General features: G+C 56.3%; 2 protein-coding genes across 4 annotated transcripts; both read left to right on the top strand.

Moving 5' to 3' along the window:
- Positions 1-1,474: 1,474 nt before the first annotated feature.
- EIF4E1B (eukaryotic translation initiation factor 4E family member 1B) lies at positions 1,475-20,868 on the top strand. Of its 3 annotated transcripts, none has more exons than XR_006679533.1 (7): positions 1,475-1,514; positions 1,614-1,813; positions 2,076-2,171; positions 4,221-4,284; positions 4,740-5,122; positions 5,601-5,773; positions 20,847-20,868. XR_006679533.1 is itself a non-coding variant. In XM_004697142.2 (7 exons), exons 1-7 carry the CDS (start codon positions 1,497-1,499, stop codon positions 5,704-5,706), a joined length of 738 nt encoding a protein of 245 aa, XP_004697199.1. In that variant the 5' UTR covers positions 1,475-1,496; the 3' UTR covers positions 5,707-6,452. The 3 variants fall into 3 exon arrangements, 2 of the variants coding, with proteins under 2 accessions (XP_004697199.1, XP_045140727.1); XM_004697142.2 differs by lacking the exon at positions 20,847-20,868 and having other exon boundaries at positions 4,740-4,853; positions 4,983-5,122; positions 5,601-6,452; XM_045284792.1 differs by lacking the exon at positions 20,847-20,868 and having other exon boundaries at positions 5,601-6,452.
- On the top strand, positions 9,668-16,414 carry TSPAN17 (tetraspanin 17). The gene is made up of 9 exons (XM_004696813.3): positions 9,668-9,842; positions 11,801-11,851; positions 11,936-12,082; positions 13,088-13,258; positions 14,723-14,848; positions 15,251-15,298; positions 15,566-15,682; positions 15,771-15,832; positions 16,364-16,414. Exons 1-9 carry the CDS (start codon positions 9,756-9,758, stop codon positions 16,398-16,400), a joined length of 846 nt encoding a protein of 281 aa, XP_004696870.2. The 5' UTR covers positions 9,668-9,755; the 3' UTR covers positions 16,401-16,414.
- Positions 20,869-22,042: the final 1,174 nt, after the last annotated feature.

The raw sequence follows: 22,042 nt of genomic DNA, 5'->3' as shown, positions 1-22,042 counted from the left end.
ATCTTAAATAGGAGTTTTACTGGGTATTTTTTGGTCATGTATTGTTTAATATTTTTCATTAATATGCTAAACTCTTATCTAGTTTGTGTACTTCTTTTATTCTTATTTAAGTATTAACTGTATGAAATAATAAACTACCTCTCAGTATACCATTTTGTTATACTTAAAGTGGTTAGTTGGGCAGTGAACTGGTTGTCAAATTATCTGAATCCCACCACTGGGCAACGGCCAAACCCACTGCCATTGAGTCAATTCTGACTCAGACCCTATATAGGGTTTCTGAGACTGCGCATCTGTGTAGGAGCAGATACCTTATGGTTCTCCTACAGAGCGGCTGGTGGGTTTGAACCACTGACCTTGAGTTAGCAGTGTAATGTTTATCTCACAGCACTACCAGGGCTCCTGACATAGACTGCTAACACGAACCCTCAGCTTAAGAGTTCCAACCGGCCAGGGCTGTGTAGGTGAGAACTCGTGTATGAGAGAGTCTTATATAAAGGGTAAGTGCACATCAAGAAAACATCCCAACCCAGTGCTGCCCAAGCCCACAAGTCCAATATTAACCCATATGTCCAACACCAATCCACAAAGTCCTCCTCCATCTCACAAAACACATGCAATGACTCCGACTGCAGGAGGAAAGCCGAGTCAGTGAACGTGTAAGCATCTCAGCACTGGCAGGAGTCTCCACACGGCTGCTCCAGCACCCAGGGCTGCATCGGGGTAGGTCCATGTGACTTCTCCTTGGGGATGTCTTGCAGGAAGTCAGCCTTGGCAGCTGAAGCAGGGAACTGGCTAAGGCAGCTGCATCCTGGTCTGACCATCAGAGAGCAAGAGACCCGAGAACTCGAGAGGCGAGACTCACTGAGCCATTTATCCCTCCGCCCTTCAATTAACCCCACATGTGTTTATCGGCCAGGTTGGCACAATAGACTAACGACCTCATGCTCTGAGAGAGAAAGACTAGGCACATTACTCCGGTAAAGATGTACAGTTTCAGAAATCCAGGCTAGTAGATCTACAGAGACAGTGACAGGATCGGGGCATGGCAGGGAAGGAAGGGGAGACATGGAGAGTTCACAACAAGTATGAGAAGAAAATGCTCTGAAATTGATTGTGGTGGCGATTGTACAATCTCCTATGAGTGAGCGATTAAATTACAGGATGTGTGAAATGGGCTGCCAACTATAAGGTCAGCAGTTCAAAACCACCAGCTTCTCGGAGGAAAAAAGATAGGGCTTTCTACTCCTGTGAAGAGTTACAGTCTCAGAAACCCAGCAGTTCTACCCTGCCTTCTAAGGGTCGCTGTGAGTCTGCATTGACTCAATGGCAGTGAGTGTGCTTGGTTTTGGGTGAACAAATGAGTGTAAGCCCCTCCTTGCCCATGCTGGCTCCTCCCCATTCTACAGCCCTGCGTGGGTCCTGGGGCATTAAAAGCCTGCAGCTGGGGGGTCCTTAGAAGTTCTGAGAGCCTTGGAGCCAGAGGCATTGTGGGCATGGCTGCCACCAGTCCCGTGAGTCCACCTGGCCGGGGCCCTTCTGAAACCAGGGGCTGCAGTGGGGTGGCCTGGGTGGGCAGTTGGGAGCCCACCCTGACTCCTTTCTCTGGTCAGGCCAGAGAGATACAGGGAGGAAGCCCAAAATTGGAGGAGAAGACAGTGGAGGAGGAGAGGGAGCAGGAGGAGAAGGCAGCAGCAATGGCGGCGGACCAGGACGAGGAGACGCTGCAGCCTCAGAGGAGGAAGGGCCCCGCAGGAGAGGAGCCCATGGAGGCAGTGGCGGTGCAGCCAGAATTGCATTCCCTGGAGAACAGGTAGGGCAGGTGCCACCCTCGACTAAGTGGCTGTGTGCCCTTGAGTGCCCCCTGCCAGGGGAGCTCCACTCCCACTCCTCAGCCGCCGGCCCTGTGGGCCCCTCCAGCCTTAGCTCGGCTGAGATTCTGCTGGTCCTGCTGACCCTCCAGATAAACTGGCCTCGCTCACCTCCCCCTGTGCCCTGAAGGCGGGCCACCCCCTGTTGTCCCGGGGCTGGCACTGATAGGGAGTCCTCTCTGCTTCCTCCCGGCTTCCCCCCAGGTGGGCTCTGTGGTTCTTCAAGAATGACTCCAGCCAGGCCTGGCAGGACAACCTGCACCTGATCATCAAGTTTGACACCGTGGAGGACTTCTGGGCGTGAGTGTCTGCTCTCTTAGCCCCTAGCCAGCGCCTCCCACTTGGCCTCCCCCCGCTTCCCCCCAGGGGCTGTTTCTGGCATCAGCCAGCTCCCCAGGCCTCTCGCAGCCCCTCAGCATTTGTGGAGGTCTGGTGCTGGGCCATGGTAAGGTGCTTGGTGGCACTCCAACCCAAAGGTCAATGGGTGAAACAATCGATCAGAGAGCAACGTCACACCTGGGGAGTCTGCATAGTGAGAAAGGCACAGGTTGTTTGAGGTTAACACCGGTCGCCCTAATGGTGGTTGAGAGCGGAAAGATGCCCCAATTCCCGGTGTGAAAATAGTTGCTCTGCCAGACAATGAGGGGGCAAATATTTCTGTATAGTCAGAGAATGAACTGAACATGACAAAAACAATCAGGAGATCAAGGCAGAGCACTAGACTTGACAGGGTCTAACAGGGCTAGGTGGGGAACCCGTGGATAACATGATTGGTAACAGGTGAGGGTCCTAGAGTTTATTCCAGGTGGTCGCCAGACAGCACAGGACAGGTTCTCCTGATCACCCGTTAGTGGCATTGCTTCCTCGGCCACGACTGTTCCTGGGGAGCATCCTGTGATCTGAACACGTTACCCATCCCCAGGGTGCTCAGGGCAGAAGCCATCATATCTTGCCTCCGGTCGCCCGCAGAGGAAAGACCCTCTGGAACATGCTGGGGTGGGCTGCACCTGTCAGCCCTCAGACAACAGGAGCCTCTTCTCTGGTCCTGTGGTGTGGGGTATGGAGTGGGCTGCCAACTGAAAAGCCAGGGGTTCAAACTCCCCTGGAGAAAGATGAGGCTGTCTGCTCTGTACAGATTCACAGCCTCGGACACCCACAGGGCAGTTCTCCGCTGTTCTACGGAGTCTCTATGAACCAATCCACTGGATGGCAATGAGATTTGGGGTTTTTTCTGCCCTAACAGTATATGGTTAGGTCAGTGTCAAGGTTAGAGGAGCTGCTGCTCTTAAAAGGGTAGCTTTAAAAAGAACCACCCTGGTTTCCTAGACTCCTGTCCAGACTTTCTGAAGAAACGGAGGCTCCACTCTCAGCCTGCTCGACATGCCCACTCACTCTGCGTGCCTCTGATTTGAGGCACGAACAGAAAGCACCAGGGGAGAAAGACTAGCAGCCGGCCCTGTAAAGGTTACAGCCTTGAAAACCCCCGGGGACAGTGCTGCTCTGTCCTGCTTGGGCACGCACGGAGTCAGAATTGACTCAGTGCCAATGGGTTTGGATGTTGGTTTGGGGCTGGATGAGTTTTCCTGGGTGGGAGTGGAGGTGGGGACTAAGTCTGTGGGGGAACAGCCCTCCTGAATTGGCCTTGGCTGGGCACTCCCTCGCTTTGTGACCTCCTGTAGATTCCTTACCTTCCCTGAGCCTGTCTCAGCAGCCAAGTCTGGACTCTGCTGCCTCTGTCAACAGAGGACACACCCCTCCCTGAAAGATGCACAGACCCTAGGGGCGGGGTGTGGGGTATGGTGGTGGGGAGTGGGGCTCCAGGAAGGCTTTGAAGAACAGTGGGAGGGGGCTAGACATCAATCCCCCACTTCAACCCAGGCAGCTGCTCTGGAGCTGACCCTGACTCGGGGCAGCCCAAGTGCATCGGTGCAGAACTGTGCTCCAGAGGGTTTCCTACGGTCTGGTGTTAGGAAGGACTTTCTGCTGAGGTGCCTCTGGGTGGACTCGAACTGCCAACATTTCTGTTAGTCATAGAGCAGGTTCCCTGTTTGCACCTGGATCCCCAAACCCTCAATACCCTGCTTTGGCATCTTCAAACCTCTCTGGGGGCTGTGGCTTCCTTGGGTGTGAAGGATCGGGAAATGTTCCAGACATGTGGGGGTATGGTTGAGGGTTTGGATGCGAGAGGGTGAAATTCCAGGCAGGAGAGTCAGTGTGAGTCTGGAAGGGTGGCGGGTGGCGGGGCACGCATTGCACAGCAGTGCCAGACGCAGTCAGGAACTGAGGGGACACGGCCAGCTGGAACCAGCCCCTCTGGGACTTGATCGTCAGCAAGGGGTCTCTCTCCAGGGTGTACGGTCACATTCAGTTGGCCAGCAAGCTCTCTTCAGGCTGTGATTATGCCCTTTTCAAGGTAAGCTCCGACCCTGTTCCCCCCACCACCACCTCCTGCAGGGTGGGGCCGGTTCCTTCATCCCTCCCTCACCGGGGTAGGGACCTTGACCCCTCCCTGGTGCTGTGTCAGAAGGGCCTTTCAGTCTGCAAAGGGAGGAGCAAAGGGGCATTTGGAAGGTGCCTGGTTTCCGGTCAAAGATTTTGCCTCGGAAGTGTTCCAGGAGCCCCCTCCCAACCACCCAGGCCATCTGTCCCCATCGATGAGTGAGTGCCCTGAGGCCTGGCCATGGGGATGTGCCCACTCAGGTTTGGAGACCATGGGCAAAGACTTGGAGGGCTTGCTTAATCCGCCCCTGTCTCCATTGGAGAGGATGGAGGCAAACGAGGTATAGAAAGGGCTGGGCCAAGGGCAGATGAAGATCCGCTGGGTCCTCACCTTCACCGTTGATCAGATGTGCCCTCCCTGCCTCCCAGGATGGCATCCGGCCCATGTGGGAAGATAGCAGGAACAAGCGCGGGGGCCGCTGGCTGGTCAGCCTGGCCAAGCACCAGCGCCACAGCAAGCTGGACCGCCTCTGGTTGGAAACAGTGAGTGGGCACTGGGATGGGCATGGAAGGGGCTGGTGCTGGCTTGAGGATGGAGGCCAGTGGGTATGTGTGGGGAGGCACCCCTGTGCCCGAGCCAAAGCATTCACTGTATTCCTCCTGGGGGCCCAGCTGCTGTGTCTGATCGGGGAGAGCTTTGAGGAACACAGCCAGGAAGTGTGTGGGGCTGTGGTCAATATCCGCACCAAGGGAGACAAGATCTCCGTGTGGACTCGGGAGGCGGAGAACCAGGCCAGCGTGCTGCACATCGGGTGAGGGGCATGCTGACATGGAGTTGGGGGTGGTGGGAGGAGGGTGGCCTGGATGCAAGGGGGAGACTACAGAACAGGGCAGAACCACCTCTGGGGCCGCAACTCTGGGGAGCTGAAAGCCTCATGCTCTCCCACAGCTCCTGGTCCTTTGCAACTGCTGACAACTCGGGCAGCAGCCCAATCTGTAACCCAGTATGCATCAGGGCTCCTTAGAGAGGCTTCTGGAACTCTCCCTGTCCCCTTCTCCTCCTTCCGTACCTGCCTGAATCTGAGGATTTGCAATCTGTGGATTTCAAATTATATTCCTAGCAGAACTCTTTCTAGGATTAAGGAATTATATTTTGGGTTTCCATATGGAGGTATCTATCAGACACCCGCCCCCCACACCTGTGGCTGGATGCTGGGAGGGACTTAGAGGGCAAAGGAACAGGCCCTGGTGGTCAGGTGGCAATCATGTGCGTCTCCTGTCCTCCTCCAGGCATGTCTATAAACAACACCTGGGCCTCTCAACCAAAGCCATCATCGGTTACCAGGCCCATGCAGACACGGCCACCAAGAGCACCAGGAATAAGTTTGTGGTGTGAAAGACCTTGGCCTTGCTCCCATTTCAATGTCACCACCTGAGCCTTGTGTGTGTGTGTGTGTGTGTGTAAATGTGTACACGGTGGGGGGAGGGTGGTCTACACAGTTGCTCCTGGGCAGGACTACTGGACAGACAGCGGGTTCTTCCCATGGCCTGCAGGAAATACAAAGCCCCCTTAACATGAGTGGGGGCTAGGCATGGGGCAGCTCTGTAGCGGGGACCTAGTGCTGACTGGAACTGCAGAGCAGGGGAGAAGGACCCAGGGTCTCTGGCTTGCCTTCTATCACCTGGGGGAAGGATTGCTTGTTGGGGGATGACAGAGTCAGTACTTTAAAGCCCAGACTTCCATTTCAGGGAGGGGGCTCAAGGCCATTGCCACTCAGAGGACAGGTGTAGAGGGACTCTTTATGATCATGATGCTTGAAAACCTTCAGAAGTGGTCTCAGACTTATAACCTCAATGTCCACCCATGGCTCTCCTTCTTTTGCCACCAGTGGTGGGTGGGTCCCTGGAGTGGGGCTAGCTTGGTGACCCATGGCCCAATGACTCCGAGGCAGAGCAGACACCTGTCCAGAGGAGATGATAGGGAGAAAGCCTTCTCTTGGTCCCTGGCCTGGGGCCACCAGGGTGCTCCAGCTTCAGGTCCTGAGTGAAGTGCAGGTGTGTGAGTGTCCCTGTGCGCCAGGAGGGAGGGTGGTGGTGTCAGCTTTTCTGTGATTCTAAATAAATGCTCACTTCTGAACAATATTAGAATTATTTTTAAAAATCATTTTATTGGGGGCTCTTATAGCTCATATTACATTCCATACATTAATTGTATCCAGCATATTTGTATGTAGATTGCCATCATTTCCAAAACATTTTCTTTCTACTTGAGCCCTTGGTATAAGCTCCTCGATTTTCCCCTCCCTCCCACCCTTCCTCACGAACCCTTGATCATTTATAAATTATGTTTTCATGTCTTACACTGTCCGTCATCTCCCTTCACCCACATTTCTGTTATTGGTCCCCTAGAATTATTTTGAAAGGGTCTACATTAAGATTCAGAACTTGGACCTCTTTCTCTGTCCTTTCTTGAGAGGAGGGCTTGTGTCAGCCTCCAAGCTACCCAGGACCAAGCTGGTTTGGGGAAGAGGAGTGAGGTTGAGAGGCCCCAGCCACCGATGGGTGGGGTGAAGCAGGTGTTGCACTCCCAAGACCCAGGTCCTCACCTGGCCTGAGGTTGAGCCAGTACAGGTAGCGTTGAGCTTCTGCTAAGTGAAAAGGCACATCGGACTCCACTGCACTGTCATAAACCGTCCTGCACAAGTTAAAAACAATCCCAACTACTGGAACAGCTGCCCCTCCCCCAAGAAGAATTGACTTCAGAGGAAAGCACTGAGCTACAGCTCAGGGAGAGAGACATGTCTGGGAGCAAATGAAGTGGGAAGAAGAGAGTGGAGTACATCCTGGCCCACCAAGCCTTGAGGACGATATTTCTGCTCAGGGTAGCCAATCCACAGAGAACATATGTCCGGCCCCACTATGAGACATGACATCCCTCACTGACCCATAGCCCTACAGGGGACAACACTGGAGACAGTGTGGAAATTACGCCCGATCTGACTCCACCACACCGAAGCAAAACACTAAGGGCGTGCAACAGAACAGCAGGGAACAAAGTCCCCAGGGAATACCAAAATAAGACTTTGGGGCCAACGCTTGGCACCCCATCAGACTCGATTGGAAAACCCTCCTAAAGGCCAACAAACAGTCCTTGAACTATAACTATAAGCTTTTCTCTTTTTTTGTTACTTTTTTTTGCTGTGTTTTCTTTTGTTGCTTTGTTTTGCTCTGTCTTGTTTTTGTGCATGTTATTTCTGTAGTTCTGTCTAAATAAGATAGGCTGGATAAACAATCTGGAGAAGAAAACATGACTGACGGTTCCAGGGGGGCCATGGGCAAGGGGGAGGTGGGGGGAAGGAAGTGGTGCTAACAAACCCAGGGACAAGGGAAAAAGTGATCCAAATCAGTGAGGACAGTGTAGGAGGCCTGGTGTAGGGCTCGATCAAGGGCAATGTAACCGAGAGGAATTACTGAAACCCAAATGAAGTCTGAGCATGAGTGGGACAAGAGGAAAGTCAAAGGAAACAGAGGAAAGAGCTAGGAGGCAAAGGGCATTTATAGAGGTCTAAATAAAGGCTTGTACATATGTAAATATATATATGACCAGGAAATAGATCTATGTGCATATATTTATAGTTTTAGTATTAAGGTAGCAGATGGACATTGGGCCTCCACTCAAGTACTCCCTCAATGCAAGAACACTTTGTTCTATTAAACTGGCATTCCATGATGCTCACCTTCCTGACACAATCGTTGAAGACAAATGGGTGCATAAGCAAATGTGAAGAAAGCTGATGGTGCCTGGCTATCAAAAGATATAGCATCTGGGGTCTTAAAGTCTTGAAGGTAAACAAGTGGCCATCTAGCTCAGAAGCAACAAAGCCCACATGGAAGAAGCATACCAGCCTATGTGATCACGAGGTGCCGAAGGGATCAGGTATCAGGCACCAAAGAACTAAAAATCAAATCATTGTGAATGAGGGGGAGTGCAGATTGGGGACCCAAGACCCAGCTGTAGGCAACTGGACATCCCCTTCCAGCAGGGTGGGGAGAGGGGGAGGAGACAGTCAATCAGAGTGCAACAATGAAACAACTTTCCTCTAGTTCCTAAATGTTTCCCCCCCACCCCCACTATCATGATTCCAATTCTACCTTACAAATCTGGCTAGACCAGAGGATGTACACTGGTACAGATAGGAACTGGAAACAGGGAATCCAGAACAGATGATCCCTTTAGGACCAGTGCTGAGAGTGGCAATACTGGGAGGGTGGAGGGAGCATGGGGTGGAAAGGGCGAACCAATTACAAGGATCTACATATAACCACCTCCTGGGGGATGGACAACAAAAAAGTGGCTGAAAGGAGACGTCGGACAATGTAAGATATGACAAAATAATTTATAAATTATCAAGGTTCATGAGGGAGGGGGAACAGGGAGGGAGGGGGTAAAATGAGCTGATGCCAAGGGCTTTAGAGGAGAGCAAATATTTTGAGAATGATGAGGGCAACGAACGTACAAATGTGCTTTACACAATTGCTGTAGGTATGGATTGTGTTAAGAGTTGTATGAGCCCCCAGTACAATGATTAAAACAAAAAACAACCGATTACCATCCTCTCATGGAGTTAGTCGTCTGGGAGAGCTGGGAGAGCCAGGCTGGGGAGTGGGATGGCGCTAGGGCTGGACGTTGCAGATTGCGTGTGCGGGGGCGCGGGGGTGTCCGGCATATGTGGGCTTCGGAGGACACGGGGATGCCAGAGCATGTCTGGAGGACGCTCGGGGCGCCTGCTGTGGCAGCCTGTGTGGGAGACTGAGCCAAACCCGGGGTCGGAGCCGGGGATTAGGGACCGGTCCAGGATCCGGAGCCGCTCCGAGAAGATACGTTCTCCCAGAGTCGGGGGAAGTAAAGCGTAGGGGTGGAGCCAGGCTCGGAGGGGAAGAGCCCGGATGGGAGATGGGGACCCAGCCGTGCTCGGAGGCGGGGCTTAGAAGGAAGGCATTTGGGTTGGGGGCGGATCCAAGCTGCGGGGCGGGGCTCTGGGGATGAAGTAAGGTTCAGGGGCGGGGCCTGAGCCTCGGGATCGAAGCCAGGTTCTGAGGACTTGGGCGGACCCCAAGTCCTGGGGCCGGGCATTGAGGGGACCAAGTGAAGCTCTGGGGCGGAGCCTGTGTGCCGGAGGCGGAGCTAAGCGAAGGGTTCGGTCTAGGGGGCGGAGTCGGGTTCAGAGGCGGGGCTCTCGGGAAGGCTTCAGGGCGGGGCGCCCGGGGCGCCGCCGGGGGCGGTCCCTGCGGGGCGGGCGGGGCCCGGCCGGCGCTCTGTGTGGCCGCGGCCACTAAGCCGCAGCCGCCCGGCTAGGCCCGGGGTGGCTGTAGCCCAGGGCAGCCCGCGGAGGGCTGGGCCCGGCTCTTGGCTCCGGTTCTCGGGCCGGAGGGCGGCCGCTCACCATGCCCGGCAAGCACCAGCACTTCCAGGAACCCGAGGTCGGCTGCTGCGGGAAATACTTCCTGTTTGGCTTCAACATTGTCTTCTGGGTGAGCTTCGGGTTGGCTCCGGGCCTGCGCTGGGGGTGGCGGGAGGAGAAGGAGGTGCAGTTTCCCATCGGGAAGAGACCACTTCCTGCCGCAAGCGCTTAGGGCTCCGTCCGCACCCTCTCGCCCATGGAACAGCCCGAGGGGGCTGCGGAGAGGCCTGGATTGCCGGGGGTCGGCTCCCAGCCACTTGAGGGAAGTCGAGCTGAGTCTTCCCCAGGCCCGGCGGGGAAGGGGCTACTGCTGCTTTGAAAGCACCTGGGGCACATTTACTGCAAAACGGTCCCCGCTTCTCTAGCTTCCCAGGATGCGGGGTGCGTGTCGAGCCCCACCTCTGTGTTGTCCAGTGGGGAGGAAAGTGTGACGAGAAAGGTTGGGCCGGGCCCCTTCCCGTCCCCTTGCTCCTGACACCTGGACCTGGTCCAGGCTCTGCCTACAGCCCTGGGATTGGGCGAAAGCTCCCTCCCTCCCCACCCTCTACCCACATTCTGGACGCTGTGCGCAGGGAGGGGAACGAGCCTGATGCTCCCTCCCGCCTGGGTGGGGGGAATCTCCCTTGTTAGAGTTCAGAGTCTGGCTCTGGGCAACTGAATTCAGCGTTCCAGGGCGTGGTGTCTCTCGGGAGAGACAGGAGCGGTTGGTGCCCCTCCCAGATAGCAGGGGTGCCCAGGGTCCTGCCAAGTCCTCTAACCACTGTCCCATCTCCTGCAGTCCCTGCTCCCCCAGCCTTGGGTCAAGGCACCAGGCCCTTCCAATTCTCTTAAGCTCACTTGGTGGCCCTGCCCTCCACCCACGTGCTGCCGGGGGCTGTCACCCATGTGGTGTGTCCTTGGGCCTCCATGGTCTCAGCTTACCAGGGCGTGGGCAGTGTGCAGAGAGCTGGTAGGGAGGTCTGGGTGGGCCGAGTGGGTGGTCAGCTTTTATATCCGGGAGATTCCTGCTGCAGCCAGTTCCTTAGGGTGGTTAGGCAGATTAAGCAATGAATTCCAATACATTGTATGCTGATAACCACAGATTAACCACGGGAAGGGGTGGAAAGAAGGCCCTCAAACAGCTGGTTTGCACAGCGGCTGCAACTTTGGGCTCATTGAGAGGACTGCACAGGACCCGCAGTGGGTCGTTCTGTTGTGCACAGGGTCACTATGCGAGGACACCTAACAAAAATGACCAAAGATGAAGATACAGGCTCAGAGCTTCAGTCATCTACTTAAGGTCACACGTCAGCAAGTTCAGAACCCAATGGAGGGGGTGGTGGTGATCAATGGAGGTGGGGGTGGGCAGGGCATTGAGCAGAAGGAGCCCTGAGTGCCCAGGCAGGAGAGACCCCAGCAAGAGTCAGGGGAGCGAGAGGTTGGGTGCTGGGGCTAAGGGATGGGCTGAGCATTGAAGGAGCAGTGGGTCTGAGTTAGCTTTTGTCCTGAGGGCTGGTCTGCCCTCCTGCCCCTCCTAGAAGGTCAGGGCTAGAAGGTGGGGAACCCAGAAGGGGAGGCTGGAGCAGAGATGGTGTGGTGACAAAAGGGAAGAAGGCTCCAGGAGAAATGAGGCAACAAGAGGTCCAGGTGACCTGCAGGAGGTCCCTATGAGCAGGGTCACAGGCCTGGAAGTTTTTGTTTTCAGTGTGAAGCAGACAGTTGCCACTCTGCCCAGAACCCTCCAGGGGCTCCCCAGACTCCTGGGATACACACTGCCCACACCCTGATAAGCTGAGCACCATGGACACCCAAGGACACATCACATGGGTGACAGCTCTGGTAGCTTGTGGGTGGAGGCAGGGAAAGTGGCCCTCCTACGGGCGGCAGCGGTGAGATGTGTCCTTGGAAGGTGGGTTGCAGCCTCCATCCCTTTAGTATCCTCCCCATCACTTTTGGAGAGCCCTGGGGCACAGAAGGGGTCAGGGGGTGAGGAACCCAGAGACCCGGGGCTCAGTCTTGGCTTTAAGATCTTCCCTATTGCTCTCACAGGTGCTGGGAGCCCTGTTCCTGGCCATTGGCCTCTGGGCCTGGGGGGAGAAGGTAAGGTGGCGGGTTGTGGTCTGGGGAGGTGGGAGAGTGGGAGGGCCAGCTTCTCCACATCAGCCTCTGCACCCCCTGGGCCAGGGCGTGCTCTCCAACATCTCGGCGCTGACTGATCTCGGGGGCTTGGACCCCGTGTGGCTGTTCGTGGTGGTCGGAGGCGTCATGTCGGTGCTGGGCTTTGCTGGGTGCATCGGGGCCCTGCGGGAGAACACCTTCCTGCTGAAGTTTGTGAGTGTGGCCGCGGGGACCCGCCTCCCCCCACACTTCCTGCTTGGTGTCGAGTCACCCATCATTACGTTATTCGCGTCTTCTTTATGGTATCCGTATTACCTATACTTACTAGAACGCTCTGTTGTGGATGACTGGAACCTGGGTTTGCATTGGCCCCTGGGATGAGACCAAACCCCCAAGAAATCAAAGCAAACTCCCTGCCATCAAGCTGATTCCAGCTCATAGCCACCTCATACGGTGGAGGGGACCGTAGTGCCTCACCTTTCTCCAGCGGAGAGCTTGGTGTCGAACTGCTGACCTCGTGGTTTGCAGCGCAAGACTGAACCACAACGCCACCAGGGCTCGTTCCGGGCATGAAAAGCCCAGGGACACTCGGCTGAAGAGTCCCTGGGCAGCGCAAACAGTGAGGCGGGAGTCCCAGGCCCCTCATAGATGCCTCAGACAGAAACGCCTGCTGGCGTGCTGCTGACACACCAGCCAGCGTTCTCCCGGACGCAGGAGCGGTCGCCATGAGTTGGGGTCCGCTGGTCGCACCGGTTGGTTTGGGAGCCATCCTGTCCCGATGTCAGGAGAACTAGGCACTCTCAGCTCTGGGTTGCCAGCACATGCTGGCATCACTGCCTGCAAGTCTGGCCTCCCTCCTCAACGCTGGCCAAAGCCCGCCCCTGCATTCTCCTTGTCTCGGATTGGCTGCCTCCGGGCCAATCCCTGTGGCCTGGGGAGGGCAGTGCTCAGCCACGTACCTGGGATTGGTGGGAGGGGCGGGGCTGGCTGTGGAGCCACATGGCTGAGGTGAGGGGTGGTGGTGGGGGTTACCTCTGGAACAGGTGTGGGTTAGGGAACCAGGTGCCGCTCTGTAGGTAAGGACAATGCTGCCTCCCGTGCGCTGTGACAGAGCAGCACTAAAGTAAGAATCGGTGGGTCTCCAGGTCTCCCCTGGGTGGGCCGGCGCCCTACGCTGGGCCCCCGGGAGGTAATCAGCGCCCCTCTGTGTGCCCGCAGTTCTCCGTGTTCCTCGGCCTCATATTCTTCCTGGAGCTGGCCACGGGCATCTTAGCCTTCGTCTTCAAGGACTGGATTCGAGACCAGCTCAACCTCTTCATCAACAACAACGTCAAGGCCTACCGGGATGACATCGACCTCCAGAACCTCATTGACTTTGCTCAGGAATACGTGAGTCCAGGGCCAGCAAGCTCCTGGGAAGAGAGCCAGCCGGGTGGTCCCTGGGCTGTTTGGGTCTCAGGGGACATGAGTGGGAAGCAGAAGGCAGAGGCTCTGGACCGGCAGCTCTAGGCCAGAGTTTCCAGCCCCTATAAGTAAACAGGAACTTCCTCTCATAAACGCTGGTGGGACATAGAAACACTCCTTCAAGCATGTAAATTTACCCTTAGACAGACGGACAACGGCAGTTAGTAACACAGTTACTTAGACCATAGACACCTCCTGGATGCACACAGATCCCTCACAGCCATACCTGCTCAGTCACACCTGCTCACAGGAAGGAAACTTTTGGCCAGCTGCCCTCAAGCCTTAGACAGCTACACCCCCCTCAGTCACACCTACTCACAGTAACTCTTAGCCAGCCACACTTGCTCAGTCACACCTGCTCACAGTAACCCTTTGACAGCTATACTCAAGCCTTAGCTACACTCATTCAAAAGCCACAGTCATACCTCATAGTCTCACATACAGTTGCACCCACTCAATCATACACATACAGCCACACCTACTCACAAAGTCACACCTAAGTCACACTCACAGTAACATATAACCACACTTATTCACTCACATTTACCAAGTCACACCTGCTCAGTCACACCCACTCATAGTAACATACTACACCCATTCACTCACATTCACCAAGTAACACCCACTCACAGCAACATGTACGCAGCCACACCCAATCACACTTGCTCTCAGTCCCACCTCACAGTCTCACTCACACAGTCACACCAGTTCTCAATCACACTCATATAGTCATACCTCACACAGTCATACCCACTCACACACAGGATGCTAGTTAGAGAGCCGTGAATTGCTCTGGGCCTCCCTGTGGGGGTGGGCAGGTGTCAGCCAAGCCTTGTGGGGACAGGGTACCACTCAGTCCCTTGCCTGGGTCAGTTCCCTCTGCTGCCCACCCCATCCTCCAGCCACCCCATCAGGCATCCCACGGCCATACCCACCCACCCCGTCCTCCAGCCACCCCATCAGCCATCCCCCTGCCATACCCACTTGCCACTTGTCCCCACACGTAGCCCAGGACTGATGAGTGTCCTTGAGCCGTCATCCTGCAACCCTCCTCTCCCTGGGCCAGCACTCTCGAGACGGTCCTTCCTCTTCCACGTCTCTGCCGGACTCACAACCACCCCTCCCAGCACCCACTCACTGGCAGGAGCCGGGAGCTCTCATCCCCTTTCTCTGACTCTGGGCTTGGGCTTGGGCCTGGCCAGTCTGCTGTGTGGATGGGTGGTGAGGTGCCCACCTGCTGACTGCCTCTAGGGCCTTTCCCAGCCCAGCCCTGCCTCCTGTAGCCTAGGCCATTCCTTGATGAGTCGGACAAGGCTTGGGAGAGGGGCTGCTGGCCATGGACCTGGCTTACCTGGACTTTCCTCCCCCCCCTCCCCCCCACATACCCAGTGGTCTTGCTGCGGAGCCCGAGGGCCCAACGACTGGAACCTCAACATCTACTACAACTGCACTGACTTGAACCCGAGCCGGGAGCGCTGTGGGGTGCCCTTCTCCTGCTGCGTCAGAGACCCTGCAGTGAGTGGGCTGGGAGAGGGCTCAGTCAGGGGTCTTGGGCCCCTCCTGAGCACACCCGAGTCCTGAGCTGGTGAACTTGTCTCGGCAGGACTGGCCCCAAGGGCTCCCTGCTCCCTGAGCTGTGGGGGTGCATAGCACGGGGGCCAGGCTCCTCTAGATTGCCAGCCCCAAGCTGAGAGGTGGCTGTCTTCATGACCCACACTTCTCAGTGATAGCCTATAAATCGCTGTGTCGGGGACACTGAGGGCAAGTGTCCCCTCATTTCCTGGCAGACATTGGCCCACAGGGGGGTTCTCAGTTGGCCTTGGAAGCCGTGTGACTCTGTTCTCTTGAGAAGGAAGAATTTGGGTAGCCTGGTTGGGCTCTAGCTTAAGGGCTTCTCCCTGGCTTGTTTCTCCTCAGGAGGATGTTCTCAACACCCAGTGTGGATACGACGTCCGACTCAAACTGGTGAGGGGCACACACAGAGGGCAGGCTAGCACCCCATAAGGGTGGGGTTCCTTTCCCTCCAAAAGGCTGGAGGGCTAATATATGAAGGGGGGCAAAGCCTAGGGACCTGCCCACCCAGGTGCCCAGGGCTTTGCACTGCCAGGTTTCAGGGGGACGGTGTGGCGCAGACAGCCTCTGCCCACAGGGAGCTATATCCCAGTGGAGGGAGAGACAGGGAGTGAGGTCTGAGGTGACCCTGTGACACCCCACCCCCCCCACCCCCGCCAGGAGCTGGAGCAGCAGGGCTCCATCCACACCAAAGGTTGCGTAGGCCAGTTTGAGAAGTGGCTGCAGGACAACCTGATCGTCGTGGCCAGCGTCTTTGTGGGCATCGCCCTCCTCCAGGTACATCCTCCGCCCCCGAGGTGCCTGCCTCCCCTGGCCCTGGGGTCCTGTTGCAACCCTGGCCCTCACCAGCCCCCCTGTCTTTCAGATCTTTGGTATCTGCCTGGCCCAGAACCTCGTGAGCGACATCAAGGCAGTGAAGGCCAACTGGTGAGGCCGCCACACTGGCCATAACCACTCCGCCTGGCCCAGGCCTATGGTGGGGACTCTGCAGGTCCCCAATACTGTGCCTGGATGGGCAAGGCTGCAGGAGATGTTTCTGCTGCCACTCAGACTCCCCGTGGGGCCCATGGGTGCAGGGCACTGATGGCCCTCAGAGGACGCTGCCTTGGCTGCACCTGATGGGTGGCCTGCAGCTGTGTGTGCATGAGAGGTAGGGGGGCGGGTATGCACAGGGAGCCCCCATGTGATGGGCTCTCCGGGTCTAGGAAGGGCACAACTACGAGGGCTCAGGCTGGTGAGTGGGGGCTTACCTGTGTCCCCCAACCTGGGCAGGACTACCTCTTGTGCATGGCTATGGGGGGGTCGGCTTGAGGGGTGGGTGGGTGCTGTTGCCTGGGACCCAGCCTCATGCTCTTCTCTCCTGGCTGTGACCTGGGGCCAGCCAATGCCCGCTGGGGCTTCACTGTCCCAGACTCTAAAATCGGTCCAAGAGATTTCTCTCCCTTGCTTGCCTCTCAGGATCAAACGTGATGATGGCTACAAACTGCTCAAATAAAACTTTGAAAACCACTGGCTTGGGCCCACCCTCTGGGAGGTTCCGGCAGCAGCGTGGCTTCTGCAAGTACTCCAGCCCCAGGGGTCCCCCCGACTGGACCCCGCTGCCCACGAGTCTTCCTCAGTCTGGATAACTTAGACCGACCTTTGGGCCAACTTTTAAAGATGGGTGTATTTCACTCAAGCCTAGCTTCTCGGGGACAAGGACCCCTGGCCACATAGATTCTGCAGGGGCAGTCTCTCCATCCCCTGGCGACCCCACCCTGTCCCCTCAGCTCCTAAGTGGCCCACCTGCCCCTTGCCTGGGATGCTGAGACAGATGCCAGAGCAGCTGAGGGTGAGGTGGGGTCAGGGGGTTTCAAAGGAAGTGCTGGGGGCTGGGCACCAGAGCCACAGGATGGGCTCCAGGCAGACTTGGATCCCGGAAGAACCGAGTGCTGCCTGGCCCCCAGCAGAGGGTGCTCCTGCACTGTACTCCGGGCCTGGCTGCTTTGCTCCCTGAAAGCTCTGCCCCGCGGAGCTGTGCACCTGTATTGTACCTCCACCCTGCTTCCGACTCTGTGAAGGCGGGCACGCTGGGGCCTGGGAAGTGGGTTATAGATGACATCTTCGGACTTCTGCACCCCAGGGGCTGTGGGTGAAGGGGGAGGTTCACCTGCTTCTAAAGTCCCAAACTCAGGCCCCTGGGGTCAGGTGGGTTGTGGGAAGGCCTGAAGGAGGCCTTTGAGTGGTCTGATCTTTCCAGTGCATCTTGGATGCATGATCCAAGTCTTTGCACAGCAAAGACTGCCCTGTGAGAGGCTAAGCGGCTGCTTGTTGGGACTGATAGTGGCACCTGGCCGGGGAAACCCTAGGAGAGGTGACCTGTTAAAGCTGATTGTTCAAGAGGGATGTGAGAAGCCCGAAATCCTGACTTTCTAACTGAAATCTGATTCGAAAATGTTGGCAACTGGTTAAAAGCAAACTGCTAGCCCAACAAGATTGTGGGGTTGTCTTTGCGCCTCTTTCAACCCCATGCCACTGGAGACCCCTGTGGAGCCAGGACCCCTCTGTTCTGCTGATGAAGGGTGCTGGAGGCTACAGCAGGGTGGCCTGGGGTGGGGGGGAGCATGACTTGTCATTGGGGGGTAGGGGGACCAGGTGTGGGGTGTCGGGGAGCTCTGGCTGGTGCTGCCCACGGTGATGCCGCACTATAATAAACGCAGCTCAAACTCCCAGGTGTGTCTCTGGCGCTTTGTCACGTCAAATGCTTCCACTTTCATTGCCTCCCCCAGTGAGGTGGAGGGTCTCCCTCAGGGGAAGGGAGTGGAGCACGAGGCTGGGAAGGGCGCATGGACCCAGCACTGGGCTGACTTCTAGCTTCAGCACCAGGGTCAAACCTGCACGTCCCTGATCAACCAGTATGGGGCAGTAGTGGAACAGTTTTCCTAGGCAAGATGCTGCCCATAGCTGCTCAAGGTGCACAGTGGGGAGAGGCGGCCAGGGACCCTAACGTCCGTTAGTAGGGTGCACAAAGAAGAATGGGGAAATGCAGGACTAAGGGTTAGAAGTGTCTGCAGGTATGAGTGAAGGGCCTCTTGATGGAGGTAGAAGGGGCCTGGGTGCCTCTGGAGAGCTCTTAGGAAACGTCTAGGTTTGGGTAACAGCCTACCTAGAGGCCCAGAGGCTGGGTGAGCTCAGCGTGAGGTGGGAGGGAGACAGCAGCGGCATGGACCCAGAGGAAAGTGGTGGGAGCAATGATGGAAATAGGCTTAATGAGAAGAAGGAGAATGTCTAGCACCAGTCAACTGGCCAGAGACCCAGGCAGTTCTCAGCTCTGCTATGGGACAGCCCACTTGCCCACCACCCTCTGTCACCCAACCAGGTAGGCCATGGGTGGAAGTCAGGGGCAGAGGCAACTCAGACATGCCCCACCTGTTGGAGGCAGATGGGGAAGGCTGCCTGTGTGTGTGTGAGAGAGAGAGAGACGTGATGGTGGCTGCTGGGTGGGATTTCAGGCTGATGAGAGACAAATTTGCTGTCCCTAAAGTACAGCTCAGAGAAGTCCCTTTCCTTACCCAGAGGACCCTTTCCCAGGGTGCCACCTCTCAAGATGAGAACAAGCAAGTGTGTGAAGCTGCCTCCTTTCAGCCCGTCGAGGTGGGTCCCGGGGTCAGTATGCAGGACCCAAGCCTGCCTCAGCTAGTCGGAGCGGGGCCACCACACCACCCTCCTGTGGCATCAGGCTCCTCCAGTGAGGGTCACACCTACACTGCTGGAGCACCGGCTGCATGGCAAGCCAGCAGAGCACAGTCCGCTCTCAGAGCTGGCTGCACAGTGGGGAGACCAGTCATTATAAATCAGTGGTGCTGTGCGCTGTGTTGAAAGACCACCTTATGAAGGAAATGGGGCTGGGGGTTGCGGGGAGGTGGCTTGCATTTTGCATCAAGAAAGACATCCCAGGGAAGGTGGCCTTAGGGCCAAGGAAGCTGGTGTGAGCCGTCTGGTCTTGGAGGAAAACCTGCACACACACCCCGCCCCCGCCCCCGCGCAAATCCACAGGCTCTGGGGCTGGAACAAACCTGTAGTATTCAAGGGGCCTCCTTGGGACTGCCTCTGGGACTCAATCTCCAAGTCCCAGAAGGAACAGGCAGAGAGGAGGTGAGCCGGAGGGGCAGACACTCCCAGCTGATGAACACCGGATCTGTAGGTGAGGGGGTCAGATTGGGCGTGGGGGCCTGGTTAGGCTCCCTCTGGGAAGATGGCTGGGGAGACCAGGCAGCCCACACCTTGGGGGAAGGGGTTCCCAATGGCCACCAGAGGGCACCAAAGCACCGCCCCTGCCCTGCCACAGCCTCAGCCTGTGAGTCTGGGATGCATCCTTCCAGTGTCCCTTGCACCTTGCCATCCTGGGACCCATCTTCTTCAGAGACTTGGAGCAAGCTGCCTGCGCCAGGAGGCCTCCCCCAGGGCTCAAAGAGTCCCCAGCCTGCCCAGCCCCAACAGGTGGTGGCTGCCAGACAAAGCTGGGTGTTGAGGAGGGAGGCGGGTGGACACTGCCCACCACATACCCCTCCACCAATGCAGCATTTACTGAGTACAGTCGCAGGCACGGAGGGGCCCTGGTGGCATGGTGGTTATGCATTTGGGCTACGGTCTGCAAGGCCAAGTTTGAAACCACCAGCTTCTTGAGGGAGAAAGATGAGGCTTTCTACTCCCCTAGGGTTGTAGTCTCAGAAAGTCATGGGGCAGTTCTACCCAGTCCTATAGGGTGGCTATGAGTCCCGATTGACTTGGAAGCAGTGAGTTTGTTTGCGAGCCGCTGAATGGATGGGCGTGGCTGTGTTGCAATAAAGCTTTATTAAGGGACACAAAATATTCTCTTTTTCCCCCTTCCATTTCCCCCCTCCCCCAGTCTTTAAAAACAATATGCAACCATTGAAGCTCTTGAACCATACAGAAAGAGGTGGGTGCAGTTTCCCATGCAGGTCGAAGAGGAGGAAGTAGCAGCGCACAGTGAGCATATGGTACAGCATGAGGAGGGCTATGGAGGAAGGGTCAGGTGTACCGGGGGCTTCGGAAAGTTCATAGAAATTCAGAATTCAAAGGTAATGGAATTTTTCCATGAACTTTTTGAAGGCCCCTCCTATAAGGGCGCAGGGCCCTTTATTATTTTTTAGTACTTCCATGGTTAACTCGCTTTTAAAAAGAGTTGTGTATGCCTCATCACAGCCAGCGCTAGCGCGCCCTCCCTAGGCTAGGTTACTCAGGACAGTGGTCAGCATTGTCCTCATGGAGAAAGCCAGATGAGGCAAAGACTTTTTGCTTTCATTCCAATGAGTATTTCTTTTAAAATTAACTTCAAACGGATTGCAATTTTAAATTTGGATACAAAACCCCCAAACACACCCCACTGCCATTAAGTGGATACCAAATTATAGCAACCCGATCAGACAGAGTAGAGCTGCTTTTTAGGGTCTCTGAGACTAAACGAGGAGCACAGAGCCTCGGCTTTCTCCTGAGGAGTGGCTGCTGGGTTTGAACTGCCGATATTGTGATTGGCCGTCCAATGCTTAGTGAGAAAACAAAACTCAAACTTATTGCCATCGAGTCAGTTCTGACTCAGAGACCCTCCAGGGCAGGACAGAGCTGCCCCTGTGGGTTTTCAAGGCTGCCCGTCTGCAGGAGCAGAGAGCCTCAGCTTTCTCCTGAGGAGCCGCTGGTGGGTTTGACCTGTTGACCTTCTGGTTTGCAGCCGACTTGTGATCCACGATGCCCCCAGGGAAATGGCACAGGTCAAATAGAAAGCCCGTTTTACTTAAAAGGAAAAAAGAGAACATGATGGATCAAAGTAAGATTCTTTAGCATCTGTCCTGTTCCCTTTGCCTTCTCTAGAGTCCACCTCCTCCTGGAACTTTCGTTTGGGGTTTAGTTTTGCCTTCAAATGTCCCTGTGGAAAGTGGTGTTGGTGTGTGTGTGTGTGTGTGTGTGTGTAGGGGGGCAGTGTTGTTAAATGACAGGATGCAGGCATACTCCTGCTTGCCTCTGACCCCTACCCCGCACAATGGAGGACACAGGGCATGGTCATATGATTGGGGACAGTCCAGCCACAGGTAAAGCCTCCCTTTCGGGGTGGGGGAAGTGGCACGGGGCACAGTGGCAGAACGGCCCCAGCATTTCTGTGGCTCTCCTAGCATCAGCCCCAGGGGTAGCAATACCTCATTGGAAGCTGGCACTCAGCCCATCAAAGGTGTGAAAGCCACACAATTAGCCCTTTGGCACTGCCAAGGCTGTTGCCATGGTAGCGCTTCCCTGTTCCCTGGGGCAGTGGACCAGAGAAATGGGGACCTACCCAGAGAGGGGCTGTGGGATGGCCTGTGTGGCCAGCCAGAACCCCAGGCTGCTTCCGAGAGCTGGATGCACTTGGACACCTGCGCCTAGGCTCCAGGACAGTCCTCTGCGGACATTCCTCTGGAGCTCTGCCTCTGCTTGAGAGAGCGGCCTTCCTGGCAGCCAGACTTCCCAGGCTGCTCTAGCATCCCACCCCAAGGCCCTGGGACCTCCTGGGAGGGGAGGCTGCTGCTGACTCACCATCGCCTCCACCTAGGTACAGGAGGCTGGGTATCAGCCCGGCCAGGGGGATCCTGGGTGGTACAAACGGTTAATGAAGGCGGCGGGGACACATAGGCTGGCAGCTCTGGTCCACTCGGAGGTGCCTGGGAAAAAAGGTCTGGCCATCTACTTGCAAAAACTCAATCCTGAGAACCCTGCAGAGCATAGGGCTGCCCTGACATGTGCTGGCCGGAACCCAGGCACTCCATGGCCACTGGTCCTGGCGTGGACACGTTCTCCCAGACCTTCCAGGTGAAGAGCTGCAGCTCGCCCAGGGTCTGGAGCTGGCGTGTTCCGGCTGAGGACAGCATAGCCCCTCTGTGCCTGTGTGTTCACATGGCTGCTGCCTTCGGGGTCACCCCCCCCTCAAGAACTCACCTTCACGGCTACCAGGGGTTAGGACTTGAGCAAACCTTGGGGGAGACCTGGGGAGTGTCAGGGGGAGCTCCAGCCAGCATCTTTCACCCCATCGCCCTGTGCCTGGGGCTCGCAGTGACCCCAGCACACTTTCTGTTGGGGGGAGGGGGATGGACCCCCAGTCTGGTTGGAGAA

This window comes from Echinops telfairi, unplaced genomic scaffold (assembly GCF_000313985.2).
Source record: "Echinops telfairi isolate 266 unplaced genomic scaffold, ASM31398v2 ScPeMD7_7469;HRSCAF=8507_0, whole genome shotgun sequence".
In the NCBI taxonomy this organism is placed as follows: domain Eukaryota; kingdom Metazoa; phylum Chordata; class Mammalia; order Afrosoricida; family Tenrecidae; genus Echinops; species Echinops telfairi.
This window is presented reverse-complemented; position numbering and strand designations above follow the sequence as displayed.

What these genes read in the sequence shown, in the direction of transcription:
- EIF4E1B (XM_045284792.1), top strand. An exon ending in TTGCATTCCCTGGAGAACAG is followed by an intron (nt 1,814 to 2,075) that starts GTAGGGCAGGTG and finishes GCTTCCCCCCAG; the next exon opens with GTGGGCTCTGTGGTTCTTCA. An exon ending in ACCGTGGAGGACTTCTGGGC is followed by an intron (nt 2,172 to 4,220) that starts GTGAGTGTCTGC and finishes GTCTCTCTCCAG; the next exon opens with GGTGTACGGTCACATTCAGT.
- TSPAN17 (XM_004696813.3), top strand. Translation starts at nt 9,756, where the DNA reads ATGCCCGGCAAGCACCAGCACTTCCAGGAACCCGAGGTCGGCTGCTGC. An exon ending in ACACCTTCCTGCTGAAGTTT is followed by an intron (nt 12,083 to 13,087) that starts GTGAGTGTGGCC and finishes GTGTGCCCGCAG; the next exon opens with TTCTCCGTGTTCCTCGGCCT. An exon ending in GCTGCGTCAGAGACCCTGCA is followed by an intron (nt 14,849 to 15,250) that starts GTGAGTGGGCTG and finishes GTTTCTCCTCAG; the next exon opens with GAGGATGTTCTCAACACCCA.